The following is a 23,112-nucleotide window of genomic DNA, read 5'->3' as shown; positions in this document are numbered from 1 at the left end:
CGTAAAATTTAATTCAGCCTACTATTAATTCTTCTTATTTAATGCTAAAGCTGTAGTAGTTTAAGCAATTATATTTTTAAATTAGAGATATATTTTTATTTAAAATCTTGATTTACACTGTGATTAAAAAAAAAAAAAATTAATTAATTAGTTTTAACTACAATTTTATATGGATGATGTATGAATATGAATTTTACATATTATTTTAAAAAATTATTGGATTACTAAGTTATAAGCTTCATTAGAAAGTAATGAAATAAGTAAAATAATAATAATAATAACTTTTTAGATAAATTAACTTTAATTTGTTGACTATTTCATAAAACCTTTTTTGATTTTAATAATGTTTATTAAGCAATTTTCTACTTGAGTAAAAATATATTTTACCTTCATATGCCAACAAATTAAATTTAAATGATACTTCTTTTTGCACTCTTCATAAGAAAGAAAGCGTTTGCGATTTATAGCATATTCTTTTCAATTGTTCTTCACTCTCTACAGAACGTCATAACTTAGTTATTTCTTTTAACTCCTTGAACTTTTCATTCAATCACTCTTCTACTTTAAATTCCAACTCCGAGCAGGTTGTTATTATTATTATTTATTTTATTCAGGAAGCTGGTTTGATCATTTGAATGTTTTTGGTTTATATTTTTTATATTTTTAATTTATAAAATTTACTATTATTATTATCATTATTATTCAGGTTGATTTTTGTATTGAATTGTTAATATTTTATTGTAATTAATGTAATTATTGAGATATAATTATAATTATATATATATATATATATATATATATATATATTATGAGCTGATATCCAGAAATAATTGTGTCAACAAATCCTGCCCGTAACCTAACCTATATTGTATGAGTAGATTATAATATTATATATATATACTTACAGGTTCGCCTTTGTAACCTTTGTCTCCTTTGGGACCCTGAAAATCAAATGCCATGATGGTATTAAAACGCTGCTGCGTTATATCTGCAAACGCTTATTATATAAATTTAAAGGAATGCGAGTCCGATAAATTCCACCCAGAAAATGTACGTACATTTTACCAATAAATATGAACACAAGTATTCGTGTTGTAACCAATTTTAGTTAGAGTTATATATTATACAAATATTATACAATAATACTTATGTGAAATATTTTAATATTACATCAAAGAATTTTCTTAACAATTAATTTAATATGCCATAGAATTTGAAATAAGATATTCAACAATTGATAACAGTTATTAAAATATGTCAGACACTCAGACATATATTTTGTATTAGAAATAAACTACAATAATTTAAAGAATATCGATTAACGTTTTGAATCGATAGACGTCTAAGTAAAATGTACGTAAATTTACCGAACTTTTTACCGATAAGACCCGCGTATAAAAATGCATATTCAGACGGCGCATGCACATTCAAGAGGAGTGAACACAAAATATAGTATTAAATTATTGTACTTGTAGAAATGACAATTTTTATACATTTATTTATTTATATATTTTTATCCATAATGATTATACTATGTAGGAAACGGGTGTTTGCGCGCCGGTCAGTTTGATCTTGGAATTTACCTATTTAATTTTCCCAAAAGACTAAATTATATGGTAATTTATGATTACGTAAACTTATTACGCTACGATCGAATACCTACTGAAAATATCTTAACTTTTAATAAATCGAAACGATTTTGGATTTTTTCACGAAACAATCTTATCATCAAATTATATTATAATGAATATAGAAACTTTCACCGTGATGGTTATGAAATTATTTAAAACAGCACTATAGTGTTAGGTATAAAATACATTATGATATCACCATTATAGGTAATGATTCATAACAATTAATTTCACATATTTATCGTTTAAAAACCTGATAACAATGTTCTTTTTACACGTGAAAAAATTTAAATTCCCCCTCTTACCATTGTACGAGCTTCACTTTTTTTATTATTAATATATTTTCAAGCTGTGTTCCATCTACTGCGTGGTGATCCTTTTTGTGATTAGTGTTCCTTTTCTTTCTCTCATCCGGTTCTCCAGGGCTATTCTGTTTTCTAATTTGTTCCGTATCGTATACTACATATTATATATTATATCTACCCCTCAGTATATCAGTATATGTACCTACCCCACATATTACTTATAGAGTATATATGTGTACATACCAACTATTGTGTTCTCTACTATAATTGACCACCCTCGTTTCACAATCGTTACTCAAAAGCTTGCCGGTGAGCTCTTTTTCTCGTCCAACCTTCATGATGATGCATAAGTATAGTATATACCTATTGCAGTAGGTACCCTATGACAACTAATATAGCAAATGACGGCCAGACAACCTCTGCAGATTACGTATACCGCTGCTTATTGGTAAATTATTATTACTCCCTCTCCCTTATGAAATCTTGAAAAAGGAATGTAAATATATGCGTAAAATTCACACACCAAAGATTAGCTAAAATATTATTAAGTACAAATAATAATACTGGCATTTATATTACCCCCATCTATCTGCGGGTTCTGTTGCATAAACGCGCGTTTGTATCAAACTAATTCCGAGATAAAAAATCAATATGAGTACAAGTACAATAATTATACTTATCAGAATTAATGTGAGTAACCACATAAGGTGGGTTGAATGGTGTGATTATTGTGGGTACACGAGTGAAGGTGAGCTGATTAAGTGTTAACTAATTGAAACTTAATATGCTATTATGCATTTATTCAGTAGCTATTTGCGTTATAAAAACGATGGTATTATACGATTTATTCCATCATTGATTTTGGACAGTAATGTTAGTGAATTAGGGTGATCAGGATTATTCGAAAAATTATAAACAGAGTTAATATAATAATATTATAAAGGCAATACATAATATTTACAGTAGAAACCGTTTAAACACGATTAACTGATTATAAACATGATAATATTATACAGGCTTAACTAATACTGTTCTTCCAATATGTTCGTATGATAATTTTTAATGATGTATATATTTTCAAAAAATATTTGATTTTATTAATATTATTGTCAAAATTAAAATTTATTCAAGTATTCTAAAACATTTTATTGCACTTTGAGGTGTAATATATGATACAACATCGCTTAAATAAAAAAGAAGTCAGTTAAGAAGAATTGATTTTAATCGAGCAAAATATGAAATTTCATTTTAAATATTTCTATATTTTTCATATTCTAATAAAATAATATTGTATAAATCAATAACATAACTCAAACTATCGAAATATAAATAATATGTATTATTTAACACCAGAAAAATATAATAACTATGGTAATTGGTATTATATAGAATTGAGCGTATATTTAACTTATTCAAAATATGTTGGAGAATTTACTAAAAAACAAAATTCTAAATTAGTTGAAAATCGGGCTCGTTTTGAATAAATATAATTCTACTCCAATTGTATAATATTTAAGTTTATGTAAATAATAATCAATTATACACAAAAGTAGTTTAAGAGCATTATGTCGTTAAAATAAGAAATTAAAAATATGAAAGTATGAAAGTATTAAAAAAAAAAAAAATATTAAAAACCCAAGACGCTACTTTGAGGAAAACAATAATAAATAATAGATTAATAAAAAAAGTATTTTAAAAACTTAATTAACTGAGAAAATTATTTTACATTGACAAATCTCATATCTTATGATATATTTCAAGTCACTGCCATTGCAGCATATACCTAATATTAGTAATTTATACGTTTTTATATCAATAATTTGAAGAAAAAAAATAGTAGTTAAAATAGAAAATATTTAATTTCTTTCAAGAACTACAAGACTTCAGTATTAATCGATCTATATAAAATACATAATATATTATACGCTTATATATTATTGCCTCTTATGTTGTAAGCTTATTGAAAATCTAGCACTAAGAGGAAAATTATTTGTTGTTAAACATAATGATGTTTACCACGAAGAGTATAGACATTATAAGAACGAACAAGTTTCCCAGGTTGTTTTAAACGGTTTCTGCTGGGCGCATAACGTAATTTTATATAGAAGCAAAATAATAAATTAATATTGTTTAGTTTAAATGTTATACCTCACCACCAGGAATGCCATCCGTACCCTAAAACAGAACAGAAACAGCTGGAAGTATTTTTTCTCCTTACAAAAATCGCGTTAGTTATTAAAAACCAAACGTAGATATTAAAACACGGATACATATTATTATTAATATGAACACAATATATAATCATATAGAATATACGTTTATGCGTATAATGTGCGACATACATACAGGCAGGCCAGGATCTCCGCGTTCCCCTTTGGTACCGGGCTCCCCTTGACCACCCTAGAAATATAGGCGATAAAGCGATAGAGAGACAGAAACATAATAGGTATAAGGTGTAACATATAGTTTTAAAACACAATATTAATATAATGTTTGGTAAAAAAAAAAAAAACATAATGACAACATTATATAATATGATAACGGTCCAACCGATGGGAGTATTATGCGTGTGATGTATTTTAGGTATTTAAATTGATGAATATTATAATAATTACCTTCATCCCGTCCAGTCCTGGAGGACCCTAAAATAACAAAAACCAAAGCCTTATTAACACGTATACTCATTTGGGATACGGATAGATTTTGCAAAATAATGGTTAGTGATGAACGAAGGCCGAAAAATTAAATGACAAAAAAAAACGGTTAATTAGGTACTCACCCCGCAGGCACGCATGCAGCATTCGACAAATCGGTTTTTCGTTAAAATATTATAAAGGTTATGATGGATGGGTGCGAGTTAACGACTATCGAGAATTCTGTTGAAAATATTGTAGTATTATACAGTATTATATTAAATATGTATTAGTTTGGTGTGTGTACTATACTGTTGACAAATTCTCTGGACTCTAGTTCTCGTCGGATGCAGTTTATAACTACAGATTTCCACGTATTCATAAAATGTTTTAAATTGGTTTCTAAAAGCAAATTACGTCGTAGACCGTAAATTATTTCACTAGGAATTTATGGGTAGGTACTATTTTATTTTTTATATACGTCGATCTCAAAATATAATTATTATTAACATATTTTATTTAATATTAAATATTATCTATACGTTTTAGTTAGCACACATTTTGTAAAATAATTTAAAACATTATATAGTATTCAAGAAACGAATAGATAATTGAATATTTAATATTTAAAGTTGGGCAATTAATGCGCCCTCGATTTGAATACATTATTATTTTTTCAATCAATTTTATTTAAATTATTATTCTAAACGTTTGTATATATTTTGACTTTGGATAATTTATTATAATTTTTGACTTTAATTTGTTATGAACATTGAATAATTTAGCACACGATTCGTTCATATCTTATTATTCAGAACAATACGAGAAATTGTTTTTATCAATAAATATGGTTTATTTTAAATGTATAAACGTAAAACGAACCATATTCAATTTAAATTTTTAATAAATAAAATATTTAAAGTTTCATGACCAACTGTATACTTTTAATATATATTATGCTTTTATATGATTAAATAGTTCTTAGTACTTTCATAAGTTGTTTACAGTAAAATTGTATACAAGGACACTTCTCAGTTTTTAGATTTTGATATTGTTTATAAAATAAAAAAGATTTAAATAAATAGGCTCAAGTGTCTCAAGAGAAACGTTTAAAATAAATTTTAAATAAAAAAATAAAGATAAAAATGTTGTTATTATTAAATTGGTATTTAAAAAAAAATTACTAGTAGCATCTATATGTACCTATTTCCTTACTTTATGAATTATATCATGTATAATTTATAAATAAAGTACAAAGTCAAACAATAAGACATTTTTTGCAATACATTTAAAATTATTATTACTATTTTCAAACAGCTATCTCTAATTATTTTATATTAAAAAAAAAACATATAGTCATAATAACTGAACAAGCTGAATTTTAAACAAGAAAAAATAATTGCAATTTATTATATTTTTTACCAAACATATTATTTAACTGTAGTTTAAGACGTACTCGTATTATGTCAAAGTACCGATAACCTTTAGATTATATAAATTGTAATAATGGAATGGTTTATATTCCGTTTCGTTTTAATCAAAATGTATTGTTGTATTAAACATAGTAGGTATATAATATATATATATATAATATATAATATATATATATTATATATAAATGTAAGATATTTTGCGTTAATGACGTTCGTGTAACGTATAAATTGGAAGCTCTAATTTTTAATTTTTGTTACTCTCATCAATTGGATTTGCCTTTACAATATACAATTTTAGGGGCTGTATAGGTCAATCAACATTCATTTGGTGGAGTATTTTCCTTTCGATCAAATATTGAATAACATATTGACTGTAAAATTTCTGATGAAATAGAATAATATAATAATATAATATAATATAATATAGGAACCTACTATGTGTATGAGGAATATCATTAACGAATTTCAACCATAATCATTTAAATAATATTATAATGGTCCAAAGATAAATACATAGTAAACCTACACAAGTAATTTATTCTGTTTAAATTCACCAAACACATTTTTCAATTTACCAATTTTCTTAAAATCCCTCTGTCTGCAAATATTACATAATAGCTATTTTAATATTTCCGACAGGCACGCTGCAGCTATTTACGATATGATGCACTCGCACTGCATAGGAAAAGATAAAAATAAGAAAAATAACATACAACGTGCATTTTATTGCGGTGCACTCACGGATCTGCAATTATTATTCGTGACATTCTCGACGATGCATATACATGAAAACCGCACTTACTATAATATTATACCACAATCATTAAATTAATATAAAAGTGGAGGCATTTCACTTAATATTACATTTATTATAAGTAAAAATTTAACATAATACAATACACTTAATATAATATACATAGTAGTTAAAATCGTAAATAGTATCGTTATATTTCGAATCAAATATATTAAAGAAAAAATGTAATTTTACACGCAAATGTCGTAATAAAAGATAGCTATATAATATAAATTAATAATATGTTTACAATTATAATAATAATAATTTATCGATGAATATATAATATAGATCTTACACAATACATATATATATTATGGTATACATTTATAATATTTTTCACCTTAATTTTGTTTTAATACTCATTCAAAGACGATACTATATATTATATATGTTGAACCCTAATACACCATTAAGAGTATACTGTATAGGTATGTATTACTCATAAATTATGTACAAACGAAAAACTTTTTTAATTCATTTCCGTTTCTTACGTAAAGCATCTCGCGGAAGAGTAAGTATACCATATATTTATATATATACCTATATAAAATATATGATACATAATGTTGTATGTATATTGTATTATATTGTATATAATATATTATAATTGTATATACAAGTTATGTAAAAAAAAAAATTACAAATTACTTAAATATATATGATATCAATCATAATAATTATGGTGTGGTGTAGGATGGTAGGTTACAAACAATTATTGAAATTGTAAAGAACTTCACTGAAAAAAAATTATCATAAATATTTTTGTTTTACAATATCGGTTACGAAAATGACGCAATAACACGATACTCGAATCCAGAAAACTACGAACTCTAATAATATTGTATTATCGGTTGAGTCTAGGCGATTGATAATATTATTGTGTTTTGTCGAATAAAATTTATAGATAAATCGCATTCGCGACACCACCACATATCGGAGTTGTATGGAAGTATGGGGAAAAAACGTGTCTGTCCATTACTATAATTATATATAGAGACGTTGAATAGAGTTTAAGGTAGAAAAACTTTGGCATGAATAGCGGACGGGTACGTGGGAGTTAGGTAAATCGAGTAAACACGCGGGCGTGACGCAATCAACGAGTTCAACAAATCATTTGGCAAAACCGACCAAAATCATTACTCGTCAGCGCAATGCGTTTGGTTTAAAGCACGTGTATCGTATACTTGATAATGTCAAATGTCAGTTGATATAAATAATCGATCGACATGTGACTAATATGAAAACTTAAAAAGATGTTAATAATTAGTGTTCATCGATTTTTTAGTTTGATTATTCATCTTCTAATCGAAAATTTTCCATTCTCCATGGCGTCCGGAAAAAAACATAGTTTTGTAAAATCGTTTTAATTTAACGTAATACTTAAAATATTATTAGTTATTATTAAAATCAAAAAATTACGAATTTTTTTGTTTGTGTATGTGTGTGTTTGTGTGTGTTTTTGGTGTGTATTTATTATGTGATGTATCGTTTTAGCCCCACTGCCATTTAGGTGGATTTTGGACATTAGGTACCTATATACAAAAAAAAAAAAAAAATAAAACAAAATAAAATAAACTTATAAAAAATATTTTTGGCCGAAAAACACATTCAGTTACATATTACGATCTGTTTCGTAAATTATAATAATGTCGCTTTCATAAAAAAAAATGAATATAATAATATTATTTTATCATTTACAGAGGTTTAACTTGTTTTTGACGAAAAACAAATATTTACACGTCTTTTCAAAAATCTTTTTTATAAATTAATTATAAGTTGAAAAAAAAACGAAAATCATAAATACATATCGTAGCTTAAATTATAGTAATATTATATTTCGCATGTTAGTATATAAATATGATGGCGGGGAAGAAATAACTACAAAACGTATTAATTATTATTTATAACATTAATAAATATAGGTGGGTACAGCATAAGACTAAATATTAAAAAAAAATTGTTTAAAAAAAAAAAAAGGTTAGTTAAAACTCTAATGGTGATATACGTATATTATTTTATATAATAAAGGATTTGAAAAATAATAATATATTAAGTATTTATATAGTTAGTCTAAAAAGTAGTTTAATTTATAAGACGGATGTTAGTGTTTTTGAACGCGTCTAAGAAGTAATACTGCCTTAAACCTGTAGAAAAAGCATTTTATTTTTTATCAACCTTAGAGATGTTAAGGTGTAATGTTAATTACTAAAAAAATATGATAAACGAGTTTATATGTATATCAGCTATTAATATAATATAACCATATGACTCGTATTATAATATTATTATGTAAATTAATTATAGTTATAACGGATTTCTTACCGCCGGGCCGGTCTTTCCTTGAACTGAATCTCCTCTTGGTCCCATGGGGCCCTATGTGTAAATATAATAAAATAAACAGGAGAAATTCGATTTTAGTATACTGCGCATAATAATAATGACATTGTAGTAGAGCTATAATTGGCTCGAAAATAGTTGCGGTACTTACGGGTAAACCCATCGGGCCGGGATCGCCTTTGGATCCTTTTTCACCCTAGAAAAATATAAAACGATTAAAACAATTGTCGCACGCGATCGCATTATTTCCCAATAGTTATTTCAAAGCCCACTTTTCGATATTTTATTATTTCCACAGTTCAGCGCCGTTTAAAAGTGTTCTCTCTGTTTTGTTCCAAAAAGCTTATATTATTAATATTTATAATGAACACCATAATATAGTTATAAATATATTATTATAAGTTATACAAAGATGTAATACAAAATTAACTTGAAATAATAGTAATATCTTTATAGAACCTTTTTCATGTTTAAATAAATATCTAAAATTCTTAACTAATTCTTGTAATGCATTATGCATAACATAAGTAACTTTACGGTTCCCTAGTTTTTGACGAATCGTAAATTTAAAACTAAAAACAAAACCAGCATACGAATAATATAATATTATTCACTTATACTAATTTGTATTTAAGACGCCATAAAAATGTAAAATAATGTGTTTCAAACAGTCGTCTACTCTACTTATATTCTATAAGAAAATAAAATTCTAATACAAATCTTTTATCGTGGGGATCAATCGTTTTCTAACCTGTTGCTTGCGTATACATTATAATATTATTAGACTGTATGTATAGTACTCCAAAATAACTGTCGTAAACACGCTAGGTTGCGATGTAAATTTATTTAATAGTTAAATGGTGTAATCGACTGATTAAATAGCTTATGGTGAGTGACTGTGGTACAATAATATCAAAACTAGACGTCAGACGTTAATGAATGAGTTCCGTTTTCAAAAGGTCTAGTCGACCCAAAACGATGACAGAAATTTATCCTTAATTCGTAATAATATGCAAATCGTACATTCATTTTGAGCTATTTGTTCGTTTTCGTCATAGTAGTAGATGATATTATACAATGTATAGTAAGTAATCCCTATAGTAAATACTCTTTAAGGTAAACGCTCTATCGATACCATTGTTCACTATCAGTAACCAGTAGGCAGTAGGTAATCATCCTGGCTTATCACTATCTAAAAATAATTATTATCAATGGTACCCGCCGTTTTTCCCGAAATTCCGAAAATCCGAAACCTGTTATCCCGAACACCTTTTTCCCGACGGTTATTGTTTTCGAAAAAAAATATTTTATACATATTATTATTTACAGATTTTATAATATTTAACATTAAGTACTTACATTACAGGATTTATTATGTTATTATTAATTTTATTAATTCATTCTTATACTTTATACGTATTATAATTTATCGATTTTAAAATATTAAATTACGGCAATTATTATATTAAAGTCGACTCTTAATAACTCGAAATTCAAGGGGAAAAAAATTGGAATTATCAAAAATTTCGAGTAGTCAAAAACTTTTAAAGAGTATGTTTCTATTTTTTAATAATTTTTACACATTCAAGAAATAAAAAATAAAAAAATGTTTTCTTATATTCTTATTTTTCTGTCAAGGCATTGTTGAACCCATATTAATAAACATAATTTCAGAGAGTTAAAATAAAGATAAAAATGTAATTTATTAATTATAGATTTTTGAAATATCATCTTCATTTTTTTTATTATTGTAAACAATGTACTCGCTGGAATTACAAAATCTTTGGCTATTTCAGATTTTTCTTTTCTTCTTTTTCGATAATTTTAAGCAAGTTCATTTTTCTGTAAGTGATAGGTAGGTAATGTTGTAAATTTTCTTTTTGACCTATAATAACCACTGTATTAACATTGTTACACATACATAAATGATTCAACGAACAGACGACATAAAATTAAACTGAAATCTGTTGTATGAAGTTACCAATGGTGTAGTTACAAATATTTAGTTGACTCAAACGGTCAGATTTTACAAAACAAGTCATAAATGAAAATTTGTCATTTAAATATTAAGTGTTTTTGTTATTTGAAGGGGAATATTAATTATTCAAGATATCGAGAATTTCGAGTTATCAAGGTTCGAGTTACCGAGAGTTGAGTATTATTAATTTTATTAATTCATTTTTATTTTTATATGTATTATAAATTAGATTCGGGAAAAAAGGTTTCGAGTTTTCGGGTAAAATACCATTTGAGAAAAAGTTCATTCGGGAATTTTGATTCGGGAAAAAGGAGTTCGGGAAAATAGGTTTCGGATTTTCGGACTATCGGGAAAAATACTATTCGGGAATTTTGATTCGGGCAAAATACCGGTAACCGTTATTATCAATTAAATTACAATTGAATAATAATATTTACTATTTCATTATTTTAAGTTGAAACAGAATTATAATAAATCAGTTTAAGCATATACATTTAAATGTATTGTAAAAATGAATAACCACATTGTCAAGTGCATTCTTTGTGGCAAAACATCTATTATAGTATTGTTACATCTCATTTTTCAGTTCTCAATGTTTTATCTTTATCATAACCAAAGTAGCTATGCTAAATTAAATTTATTAAATTTTAATGTGAAATTTAAAAATATATTATCGTTTATTAGTTATTATAATTTTTGTATTATATCGACTGCTACTGCCTAAATAAAATTAATAATAATTTAAAATTATAAAGAAATGTAGAAATTGAAATAATCCATATTGAATACCTACATATTATATAACATCAATATTACTGAGTGTCTGAGTGCCTTATATTTTATTATAATACTACTTACATAAGTTTGTTTCACTACCTATATAGAGTTGTACGAGTATAATACCTACATAATATTTACAGACATAAAATATAAAGTAATAACAAATTTATAACGGTTTTGTAAATGTAATATTCTCGCAACGCCGAGTGATATAATTGAGTTGCTCATTTCGCGATGCAATAATCGCCTTAAATATTTAGCGTTTGATGGGATTACCGCGACGTGGATAGTTGCTGGGCGGTCATAAAAACGGTGTATTGTATTGCGTTTTGTATATATATTTTTTTATGATGGATATTCTAAGTACACCATTGGAACCTTTATACTATCTGAACGTTGCGAGATTATAATACACATTATTATTGTAGCTATCGATTTTCCGTCGACCAGGAAGCTGTGCACTATTACTGCAGCAATGCGCGTGTGTCCGAAACTAAATTATTATCACCACGACGTTTGGCCGTTGGGAAATCGGACGGTAAAAATATGCAATCGCAGAATAAGTCAACCCTCCGCGAATCGTGAGTGGAATAATGCCGGACGATGGACCCTCTTGCCTCGTCGATCTTCGTGGTCGATTGTGCACGTTGACGTTGCACAATATAATATTATGTACTTCACCGACTGCGGTCCATATAATACTACATTATACGAATATGTACACTTGGCGTTGTTCAATTGTATCGAATATTTTGTACTATCTATATTGCATTGTGCAAGTGAATTTTCGATAAATGAAAAAAGTGTGCATAAACTGCACTGCGTAAAAATAACTATAAATCATGTATTTGTTAAACAATTTACAAATTGATTTTTAAAGACGATTTTAAAACAACTAAATTCAATGTATAATATGAATACATACACGATAGATACAGATAAAAAACAGAACAATACTACAAATATTTATTTTGGAAAAATATTTGTCTAAACATAGTTTTATAGTCAAAAATAATCGAATATAATATTATAAGAGATTACTGATTAAATAACATACAAAATCATATAAATATAACTATTTTTCTGAAACATACTTAAATGTGAAATAAAGTTTATTGTGTACAATAATAATTTTTTGTTAGATGTTTTAAAATCGATAGGTGCAATCGATGTATAATCCTTTCTGTTATCTCATGTAATTTAATTTTTTATCCGATATGGCCGATGAAATTCATACCTATTCGTATATTAAATATTTTTTTATTTATGTGGTTATCAAAGATATTGCCACGATAATAATCAATATCATACGAATAATACTACTCATATAATATTTATAATATTGTTAAAAATTACACAAATAGAGAAGGTTTCTGATTTTTTTTTTTTTTTTTAGACGAACGCTGTATATAACTAATATTTAAATATTACACACACAAAGTATAAACTATGGACCGCAGGACTTAGGTATTAAAGCGTTAACGTATATGAAATTCCATACATATACATAAAATAACGGATTATACACATTAACTTTAATACGCTTGCACACGTATACATAATAACACCCGGACGAGAGACTTGTATGTGTGTGTTTGTGTACAGAAATATTAGGACGATTTTGTTTTTTTAATAAGATATTAAGTATACCTCAGTATTATCATATTATTTTTTATATAGGTATGTATTTGTACTTTATAATATCATGCTTGGTGTATTTAGGGCTTTATATTTATCATACTTTGAAAAAAAAATCCACGCACTATTATTTCAAATAGATCGTGGTGAAGTAAAATAAATATATGTATAAAACTTATAAATGTTCCAAAATATTTATGGTTACTTGTTTGCCCTGTATACGCGTGAAATTCGTTAAACGCAAGAACATGGACGACGTAAATATATTTCACATAAACTATAAACTTTTTAATTTTTCTAACATTTAAATTACCCTGAATATTTGATAAACGTATAAGCAATATATTGATAACATATGCCAACTGAAGTAGTATAATATTATTACACACCACAGGATAAATTATATAATTCGAACACTATTCGTAAAAATATAACAATATAATATGTACCTCGCGTTACAAAGTCGATAATAATATTATTATTTACTCCAATCAGTCATAATTTATACAAAATCATTTATTCTTTCCACAATCTTGTTCATAAATTTTTAATATTTTTTCGGAAAAGTACCTAAAACAATTAAGTTTTTTATAAGGACTTCTTGCATTGCCAACAAATAGAATCCTATACACGAGTAAACGCGATTTAGATATTCCACCTTCAATAAAAGATCATAATATTATTATATAATAGTCATTACACTGCAGATGACGTGTTTACGTGAGTGGCATATTATAAAAGTCCATCTGGGTCGGTCGATATCTGACAAAGATTTTAGATTAGGTAACTAAATAGTAAACATTGAATCAATTTGTCCCTGACATTTTAATATCCGGTTGGGAAGAAAAACTTTGGTTTAATTTTCTTTTTCCGAATAACCTGTCAGCTGTCAGCCAATTACCTGTTATTGGAAACATAATTTAAGCGCTATACCTATATTACGTTTCCATTACGTATTGTATATAGCGTGAACACGCATCAAGTTTTTTTTTATTTAATTCTCCGTTAAATGTTATTTAATATGAACACACATTTTATCTTAACTAGGTAGTAATTATTATATTTAATTGCACACTTATATAGTACGATTATTGTAAGTCTATTCAGCCTTATACTCTTATTAGTAATAATAATAATAATATAATAGGTGCCTAAAATATTGTACCACTTACAGCGGTTGTAATTAGTTGCCAGTTTCAAAGTGTTTACAACGCGTCATATGCGACGTGTGAAAATATATATCATATTCTATATTCATCAAAAGTTTACGTTACTTAAAATTTTTAATGTATAACATACATGTATTACACTAATAAACGTACGGATGACTGCGATAAATGAATCGTTACAACAGCATAATTTTACACTTAAAAAACGGAAATAATACTCACTATTTCGCCTTTGTCGCCGTCTTTTCCTCGTTCGCCTTTAATACCAGGAGGGCCTATTTAAAAGACAAAAAACATTGAATTAGTACCTTTGTCAAGTCGTACAAAACGTGTGTGGACGTACCTTGCAATCCAGGTGGTCCAGGTGGTCCGGGAGGTCCCACTAACTGCTGTTTGGATTAAAGAAAAATGATTACAAAATTAGATTTTAAATTTAAAAAATGCTTAAAACAACATACTACTTACCGGTTCATTAATCGTTTCGAAAGCGCCATCACCTTGGAACTGAAAAAAGTAAATTCAATTCAAAATATCATATGTTGTATTATTATGGGTATTGCTGATTGCGTTTCTGAGAGCTGAACACAAATTGATAGTTTCACAAGGACCGATTTCGAAAATTAAAAATAAAATAAACGAACCATGTTTCCATAAGCTCGGAGATGGAATATAAATTATTTTCGTGGAACAAAGAGAACTACTAGAATGAGACGGATCAGAGGAGAGAGAGCTTAACGCGTAGGTACCTAATAATAAAAAAATGCGACACTATAATTTTCAATTGTTGTGATCCTAAAGAGACACTTCAAATCCAAACAAGTACCGTCGTATATTTAGGTTAGTGTCACTTATAATAATAGTTCATACCAAAGTTGCAATAACAATTGAAATTTAAAAAAAGGTAAAACAAAATGAATTACACTTACACGTAACATTTTTTAGTATGGCTATGAAGCGAAAGAAGTCAATAAATTTAATATTCACATAAAAATCTAAAATATATTAAAAATAATAATAATCATTATTAAAAAAAAAAAATAATAATAATATAATAATAACAATTATTTATTTATTTTTTTTTAATACGTTATTGATGAAAATATTAGATTCGTCTGATAAAAAACAAGAGTATATAAAACAATTTTAAACTTTTAAATTTCTATTTTTTAAACGAACGCGTGTAAAAATAAAGTGTCTGACTCGATGGGTCTAAGGCGAATTTTTAGTTAGACCTACATACACTTGTATGTGTAGGTCACATAGGAACCAACGAGTTTTATACAGTCACAAGTATCGTATAAAGTCGAGTGTCATAAATGTCGTTGGTCATAAGACCGAGTGCATGTCTTATAAAAGGTCAAGTGTTACGAAATTTTATTTTAATATATCATTATAAATCGAGTTTTTTTACATTTTAAAAATACATATGGCAGTTGCTATGAGTTAAAAAATAATTGTGTCTAATGTATATATAATTTTATATGCACGCTAAAACAGGATTAGTCACTGAATTTATTGGAGACCGTTTCGGTTGATACTGTATTTACTTCATCACTCACGTTTAATAATATAATAAATTATGTACCTAGATTTAATACAAACAAAATCAATAAAAATTAAACATTAAATGTTTTTCAAAAATTATATTATCATAATCTGTTTATGGAAAAATCAGTACCTTTTAAAATCGATTATTTTTTTTTTTTTTAGTGATATATATTATATGAATTTGGTGTATTTATTCCGAAAAAAATCGTTTGTTTTTATTTTTTTATGTGTATGGATATTATTTTCTTATAGAAATCTGCGAATGAATAATTTTTTAACAACTACCAAAAGTCATTAGTTGATTGCGATAAGTTTTTTAATTAATTTCGAAAGCAGATCAGACTCAGAGAACGGAAAACATGTTAGTGGTTAACGCCTACGGACAAAACTCATAATTTTTCACGTCACGCGTAGAACACAGTTTGTTCGAAATATGTGCACAAACGTTGCCAAAAAAATGTCACAGGATGCGAACTATAAACACGCCGAAGAAAAAAAAAGTCACGCTCGTCTCGCTCTCGGGAAGTTATGAGCAAAGTTTGGATGCGAAAAGTAGACCCCTATCCCCCAGTTTTCATGTGGAAAAAATATCGTTTACGAACATACATTATATACATATTATATATATATATATATAACAAGTATAACGGACGTTTCTTTAAACGTTTAGGAAAAAATAATATATTATAAAATAAGGAGTAAAAATCATCACTCACTTGTCGTCTTCTGATCTTCTTGTTGTTGTATTTCTGAAAACAAAATAAAAACATTTAATTCCAATTTATGGTATACATCAAAACTAAATTCCACGCAAAAAATCATTCACAAGAATAAAACATTTAGTCCAATATTATTTATTATGTTGATTAAATGATTTTATTAATAAACGTAGGTATTGGTACTTACCGACTCTCCTTTATCACCTTTGTCACCCTTTTGACCTGGATATCCCTGTTAAAAAATAATTTACATTATTATACGCTTATCGAAATTACAAAAAAACATAACTGTACGTATGTATACTAAACATGCCACATTGCACACAATTATATTTTTCATCGTTAAAAAAAAAATCTAAAAAAAATCACTATTGTGGTTTTATTATCAATTTTTATTTTTATTTATGTATTCTAAATCACATTATTATTATCACATCATATTATTAAAATAAAAATTTGATTTTTTGTATTCGAAAAACTATAATTATTTTTATTATTATAAGTACACGAATATTGTCTAAATGTCAATATAATATATAAGTGAATTCGGTGTCTATTGCAAGATAATATACTAGTTATATATATTATATTTTGGTAAATGTTTAGAATTGCAAGTTTTCAATAACAAGAATATTCTCTTTTCGTTAAATGCTATGAAATACAAAATATTTTACTATAAAAATAACAGATTATAAACTCTCACTAGAATTATAATTGTACCTATACATATATTAGGTATGTATATGCATATTGTATATCAGTTAGATACTTTTGACCAAAAGCAATACAAAATCTAGAAAGTTATTTTTAATTATTACTTTCTTAGTTCTTACAACTTCGAAGTATAATAATATTATGTTAACGAGAACTTTACAATACTATGATAATAAATGTTAATTATTATTTTTTATTGATAAACAGATAAAATATATACTTACAGGTGGACCCGGTAAGCCAGGAGGTCCCATCAAACCAGGAGGTCCAATGTCTCCATAATCTCCCTTTTCACCTTTAGGACCCGATGTGCCCTATGAATAACAATAATTTTTATTTAATGATGGAATTGAATAGTAACAGTACTCTAGATGACAAAATGGTCTAAAATTTCGGAATCGAGAGTAAATATATATAATATAGATCTGTTACTATTACAATAGGTATTATATTATAAACGCACGTATTTAAATACAATGGTTTTTGACAACAAAATTGTGCCTATTATAGAAATTAGGTGTGCAAATATATTATCGAATTTCGTAGTGAACGATAATGCGTTTTGTGTTTTAAAATAATAGATGGTACATAAAATATTATTAATACCTAAAGAGTAATCTCGAACGCTGCAGTAAAGTCGGTATACATAAATCGACATCATCGCGGCTGCACATTTGGTTCAATAAAATTATTTGAATAGAACATATAGAACTTATAACGAATTGTTCAATATTACTACATATCTACGCAGCTTAAGTCAATCGTTAAAAAATCGTTGAACAAAATAAAATATATTTGCGAGCTTTCCAATTGTTTGTTATAATAAAGCTCGGGATGTGTTATTTTTAAATCTACTGTTATTAAACAACCCATTGAAACAACTAGACTGGCATTTTATCCGACCCAAGTCAGATGCGTATTATGGTATAAAATATTAAATGTAGGAATCATTTTACTCATCATTATCGGTTGATCCACATCACATAGATAAATGATGAGCGAGTTATTATTATAATAACATGTATTTTATATATAATAATATATAAGTGCTGGAAGAGGGATTTCTATACCGATCTCATGACGATTTAGGTCGGAGTATATACCTAGACATCAAGCTAAAAGTGCACGCAGGGTTGAAGGGACAGTTGGAATGCGCGAGGGAATGAAAAGCATCGAAGTAGTAAATTACTGTTATCGTAACGGGTTAAATAATATTAAATATAATATCATAATACTTATTATATTATTATATCGCGACGCAGTCGAGCGAACTTTTCTGAATTGTCAGTTCGAGTGACGGCACCGAGCGCCTACTCAATTATACGAGTTTCGTTTGCGGAAGACTATATTAAAATCATGTATTATCGCTCAGGCAAGCGGATGTAAGCAAATTGTGAGTATGATATTATACTTACTGGCAGGCCGGGAGGTCCTTGGGGTCCCGGTAAACCTGGTTCCGAGATACCGTCCGTGCCGTTGTGACCTGGTAATCCTGGAGAATAGCAGGTGATTATAGAAAAAAAAAACAAAAGACCATTTGACACAGTTCAACGACAAACCGTTAAGCAATATCATAATATAATAAAATCTAGCCATGTTATTATTGTACACAATACGATAGTAGTAGTAATAGTAATAAAATAAAGTAACGTAGAGCTAGAAAACGATAATATGTGAACAACACACAATTTTTATCGATATATACATAGGTATAAAATATTCATTACGTGGTAATATAAATAATATACATAAAAATAAAATATAATACATATAACACATCGCGTACAGGTATAATATTATAAGTACGTAATCTTCTACCACGTGCAAAAAAAAAAAAAAACAAAAAAAAATCGCTATACACTACATCACTACATATACATACACAGGCGTATAACACGTACTAACTACACAACTTGCTCCACACATACACACGCGGGGGCGGATCTAGAATTGAAAAAAAGAGGTGTCGACTATTATACACAAAATATGCACACATTAAACAATAAATGGTCGTATACATATCAATTAGGTAACGAAATGCGTAGATGTGATATATAGACTGGTAAAGGACTATAGGAAGTTAAAAAATCCACTTTTACAATAATGCTCTAACGGATAAAATACAGATATGTCTACCACTTTTAAGTTTTTTTTTTTTTTTTATAGATGATGACTATTAATGATGATTATGAATTCTTTCTATACAAAATATTGTAGATGTATTATCGAAAACCAAAATAAAAATTATTACATATTTTTATAAATTAATTCGTAGTCAAAAAAAAAATGTCTTTGAAATTGTATTTAAGAAGGAAGTATCAACCACCATCGTCTTCCCACTAACTAATATCCGCCCCCGTACACACACGCACATGTATGTGTGTATGTATGTACTATAAAAGCATGCACAGGGTTTTCAGAACTATAGTTGCACAAACGTTTATCGTAGCCTACGTCAACACGATGCTCATGTATAATTCTCACGCATAAATACAAACACCGTGATGATGATCACGACGATCGTTATAATAATATAATTGTGTGAATTTTACAGTATACAGTAATAAATAATAATTACTATTGCAATTCACAATAATATATCATATTATTATTATTTATTAGGTGTTCGCTGTGTGAGAGAATAGTATTGATAAGTTATTTTCCCAATCTCATGGAGCTTATATTTATTGATTATGAATAAACAGAGTGATTCGCCGAGCATACGCACATCTCCTTTAGACTTGTATCAATTGTATATGCGTTTATTCAAATTCTGACAAAAATTCTTTTATACTAAAAAGCTATATTTTTAAATACACACTTGTGCTTATGAATATTTTGGGAATGTTGTGTAGTGGAAACCTATAATTACAAATTATATTATTTTTTACAACCCGAAACTATTTGTTTGAATTTTAAATTAGATGTTAGAACTTTAAAAATAAAAATTATCAACAATAGTTAACAGTAAAAAAGAAATGTTTACTCTAGAAGAAAACGGATTATAAAACTTCTTGAGTTGCATACAAAAACCCATGTTTTTGAAAGTATAGGTAATGTAAGTAAGCTCATACTTGAAAATACTAAAAATTATATATTAAATAAATGCATAATCAAATTTTAAAATTGAAGTGATCGTGATTGGTGAATCAACCTGTGTATAAAAAGTATACGAATTCGGTATATGAGTATAGCATAGGTATACTAGCCTATACCTATAATATGCCAAGTAAGATTTAAATAATGAATTCGTTATTTAGGAGGGTACAACAAAATATAATACAGACATGGCGATGAACAATAACTGGACTTATAGTTAAAAATCTTAATTAGATTTTATTTCTCCATTCCTCCCTCCTAATATGTTTAGCTATTCGCATGCACCGGCGACATCTCTACGACATCGAAATATCAATATTTTGCACAGAAACATTGACCGCAGCCTAGTAACGCCCACCAACACGTAAAATGTATAACGATGAGAACCACGCGAAAACGTGCAAACAAGTACACATTCATAAAATTTGCATTGTGACATATGCGTCATCGATGCATGCATGTCGGCCGCCGCCGTTGTGTACGTGTACGACACGGGTCCAATGTAAGTTCGGATTATGGAGTGTCAATCAATATCATATAATATAAATGCGTAAATCATGTCTTTTTTTTTAAATTCCTTTACCCTTTTTCCTCTCTTCCCTCGACCCTTTTCGCCGGGGGGTCCCGGAGGCCCCACGGGGCCCAAATCGCCTTTTTCGCCACGCATACCGACCGGACCTTGAAAATTACAAGCAACAAACAAAACACATGTGTGATCATTACGCTATGACTAAAGTCTAAAATATATTCTACCATCCATTCAAGTTGTAAAATATTACCCATAAGCTGACCATGACACCGCAGCTATTCAATAGTGCTTACAAGTCGGATAGACAGCAAACTAATAACGTATTTACATTGTACATAATAAATTATATAATACTCTAATAGCAACTACATAAAAACGATAACATGTAAAATATTAAATTAAATTTAAATAAAGTGTGTTCCTGATGGTTGTTTTTTTGAAAATTTGTGATAACTATTTTTTTTTTTTTTTTTAGTAACTATGAAGATATTTATAAATAAAAAATATTGTAAACATAATTTTAAGTTCAGTTAAACATCTGGAAATCACACTCTACTTGAGTATTATTCCGGGAATACGTAAAATAATTTGTAATATTATGCTTAGTCGCTAAGGAAAAAAAGTCAAGACAAAACACTACTGTAGTATGTTAACAACATATATACTAGATAATAATGTCTCGTCAAGGTATCAAAGTAAATATTATCGACAACTATTTCGTTACCAGGTGGTCCCGGTGGTCCTGGTGGACCCTCGATGATGCCTGTTGGGAATTGATCGCCTTTTAACGTCGTCGTCAATCCTCGATCACCCTTATCGCCTCTAAGACCCTTTTCGCCGATTGGTCCAGGTGGACCAGGTGTGCCCTGAAAAAGTCACTTTATGATTAAACTAGTTGTACACAAAACAACAAGATAAGGGATTGTTAAAAAAAAAATGCGTATGTAATATCAATAATAATAGTTACATAAAAATAAATTAAAACAATAAACGTACATTTTACCCTGAAAATAAAACTTTACTCCGCTAAAACTAAATAATATTATTCCATTCCAACCATCGAAAAAATACCTATGTAGGTACTAGATACTACTTGGGAAACAATTAACTATAGGTAAAATCAGACCTAAGCAAAAACATAAGAAACTTAACTTACAAATTATCAATTTACTTCATCCAATTCGCTTCATCAAAAAAAAATCTCAAAAAAATAAAAATACTTATTTACGTATTTATATATCTATTTATATGAGTGATGGCTAAATTTCAATAATTTATAAATTAGTTATTACTTTTATTACTTATTAGTATAAAATCGTTACACGGAGTTATAGTTAAAAACAGTTCCAGAATAAAAACAATTTAAATACCTATGTATTAAAATCTAAATTATTGTGTTGAAATAGTTAGTAGATCTGTAAACTTTGTACACCGCGATCCAATACGAATAATAGGCACTCTATACATTTTTTAATTTGATTGACTTAAGAATGTTGTCGAAACATAAGAAAGTTATAAAAGGTCGAAATCAGATGATATCAGATATCGCCCAACAAACCAACGTACGTCTATTATATCTTTTACAAGGTTTTCAATCAATAAACTTAAGACTTTTTACAAGTTACCTATGTTACATGACAAATAGTACACTCTACAGTGATATATAAAAATAAACAATTAATACACCACTGTAAAAATGTCCACTCAAAGTTACCAAACCACTATCAGTCTAAAATCATCTCATTAATAATACGCCTTGCCTCTCCTAACCTCAAAACATCCACCACCATCTTTAAATAGATT

General features: G+C 27.6%; 1 protein-coding gene across 16 annotated transcripts in view; it reads right to left on the bottom strand.

Moving 5' to 3' along the window:
- Positions 1 to 23,112, bottom strand: part of LOC114127428 (collagen alpha chain CG42342) — a 103,644-nt gene that overhangs the window by 3,092 nt on the left and 77,440 nt on the right. For 13 of the 16 annotated variants that reach the window (XM_050201766.1, XM_050201751.1, XM_050201752.1 and 10 more), the window contains 14 exons: positions 22,034 to 22,175; positions 19,097 to 19,173; positions 17,906 to 17,995; positions 17,155 to 17,199; positions 16,965 to 16,997; positions 15,166 to 15,204; positions 15,044 to 15,089; positions 14,923 to 14,975; positions 9,287 to 9,331; positions 9,121 to 9,171; positions 4,552 to 4,578; positions 4,283 to 4,336; positions 4,085 to 4,111; positions 906 to 941 (listed from right to left, as the gene is read on the bottom strand). In XM_050201766.1, the coding sequence (XP_050057723.1) occupies positions 906 to 941; positions 4,085 to 4,111; positions 4,283 to 4,336; positions 4,552 to 4,578; positions 9,121 to 9,171; positions 9,287 to 9,331; positions 14,923 to 14,975; positions 15,044 to 15,089; positions 15,166 to 15,204; positions 16,965 to 16,997; positions 17,155 to 17,199; positions 17,906 to 17,995; positions 19,097 to 19,173; positions 22,034 to 22,175 (765 nt within the window). The remainder of the gene's footprint in view (positions 1 to 905; positions 942 to 4,084; positions 4,112 to 4,282; positions 4,337 to 4,551; positions 4,579 to 9,120; positions 9,172 to 9,286; positions 9,332 to 14,922; positions 14,976 to 15,043; positions 15,090 to 15,165; positions 15,205 to 16,964; positions 16,998 to 17,154; positions 17,200 to 17,905; positions 17,996 to 19,096; positions 19,174 to 22,033; positions 22,176 to 23,112) is intronic. The other 3 variants (XM_050201754.1, XM_050201760.1, XM_050201762.1) reach the window with 3 other exon arrangements.

This window comes from Aphis gossypii, chromosome 2 (genome assembly GCF_020184175.1).
Source record: "Aphis gossypii isolate Hap1 chromosome 2, ASM2018417v2, whole genome shotgun sequence".
In the NCBI taxonomy this organism is placed as follows: domain Eukaryota; kingdom Metazoa; phylum Arthropoda; class Insecta; order Hemiptera; family Aphididae; genus Aphis; species Aphis gossypii.
This window is presented reverse-complemented; position numbering and strand designations above follow the sequence as displayed.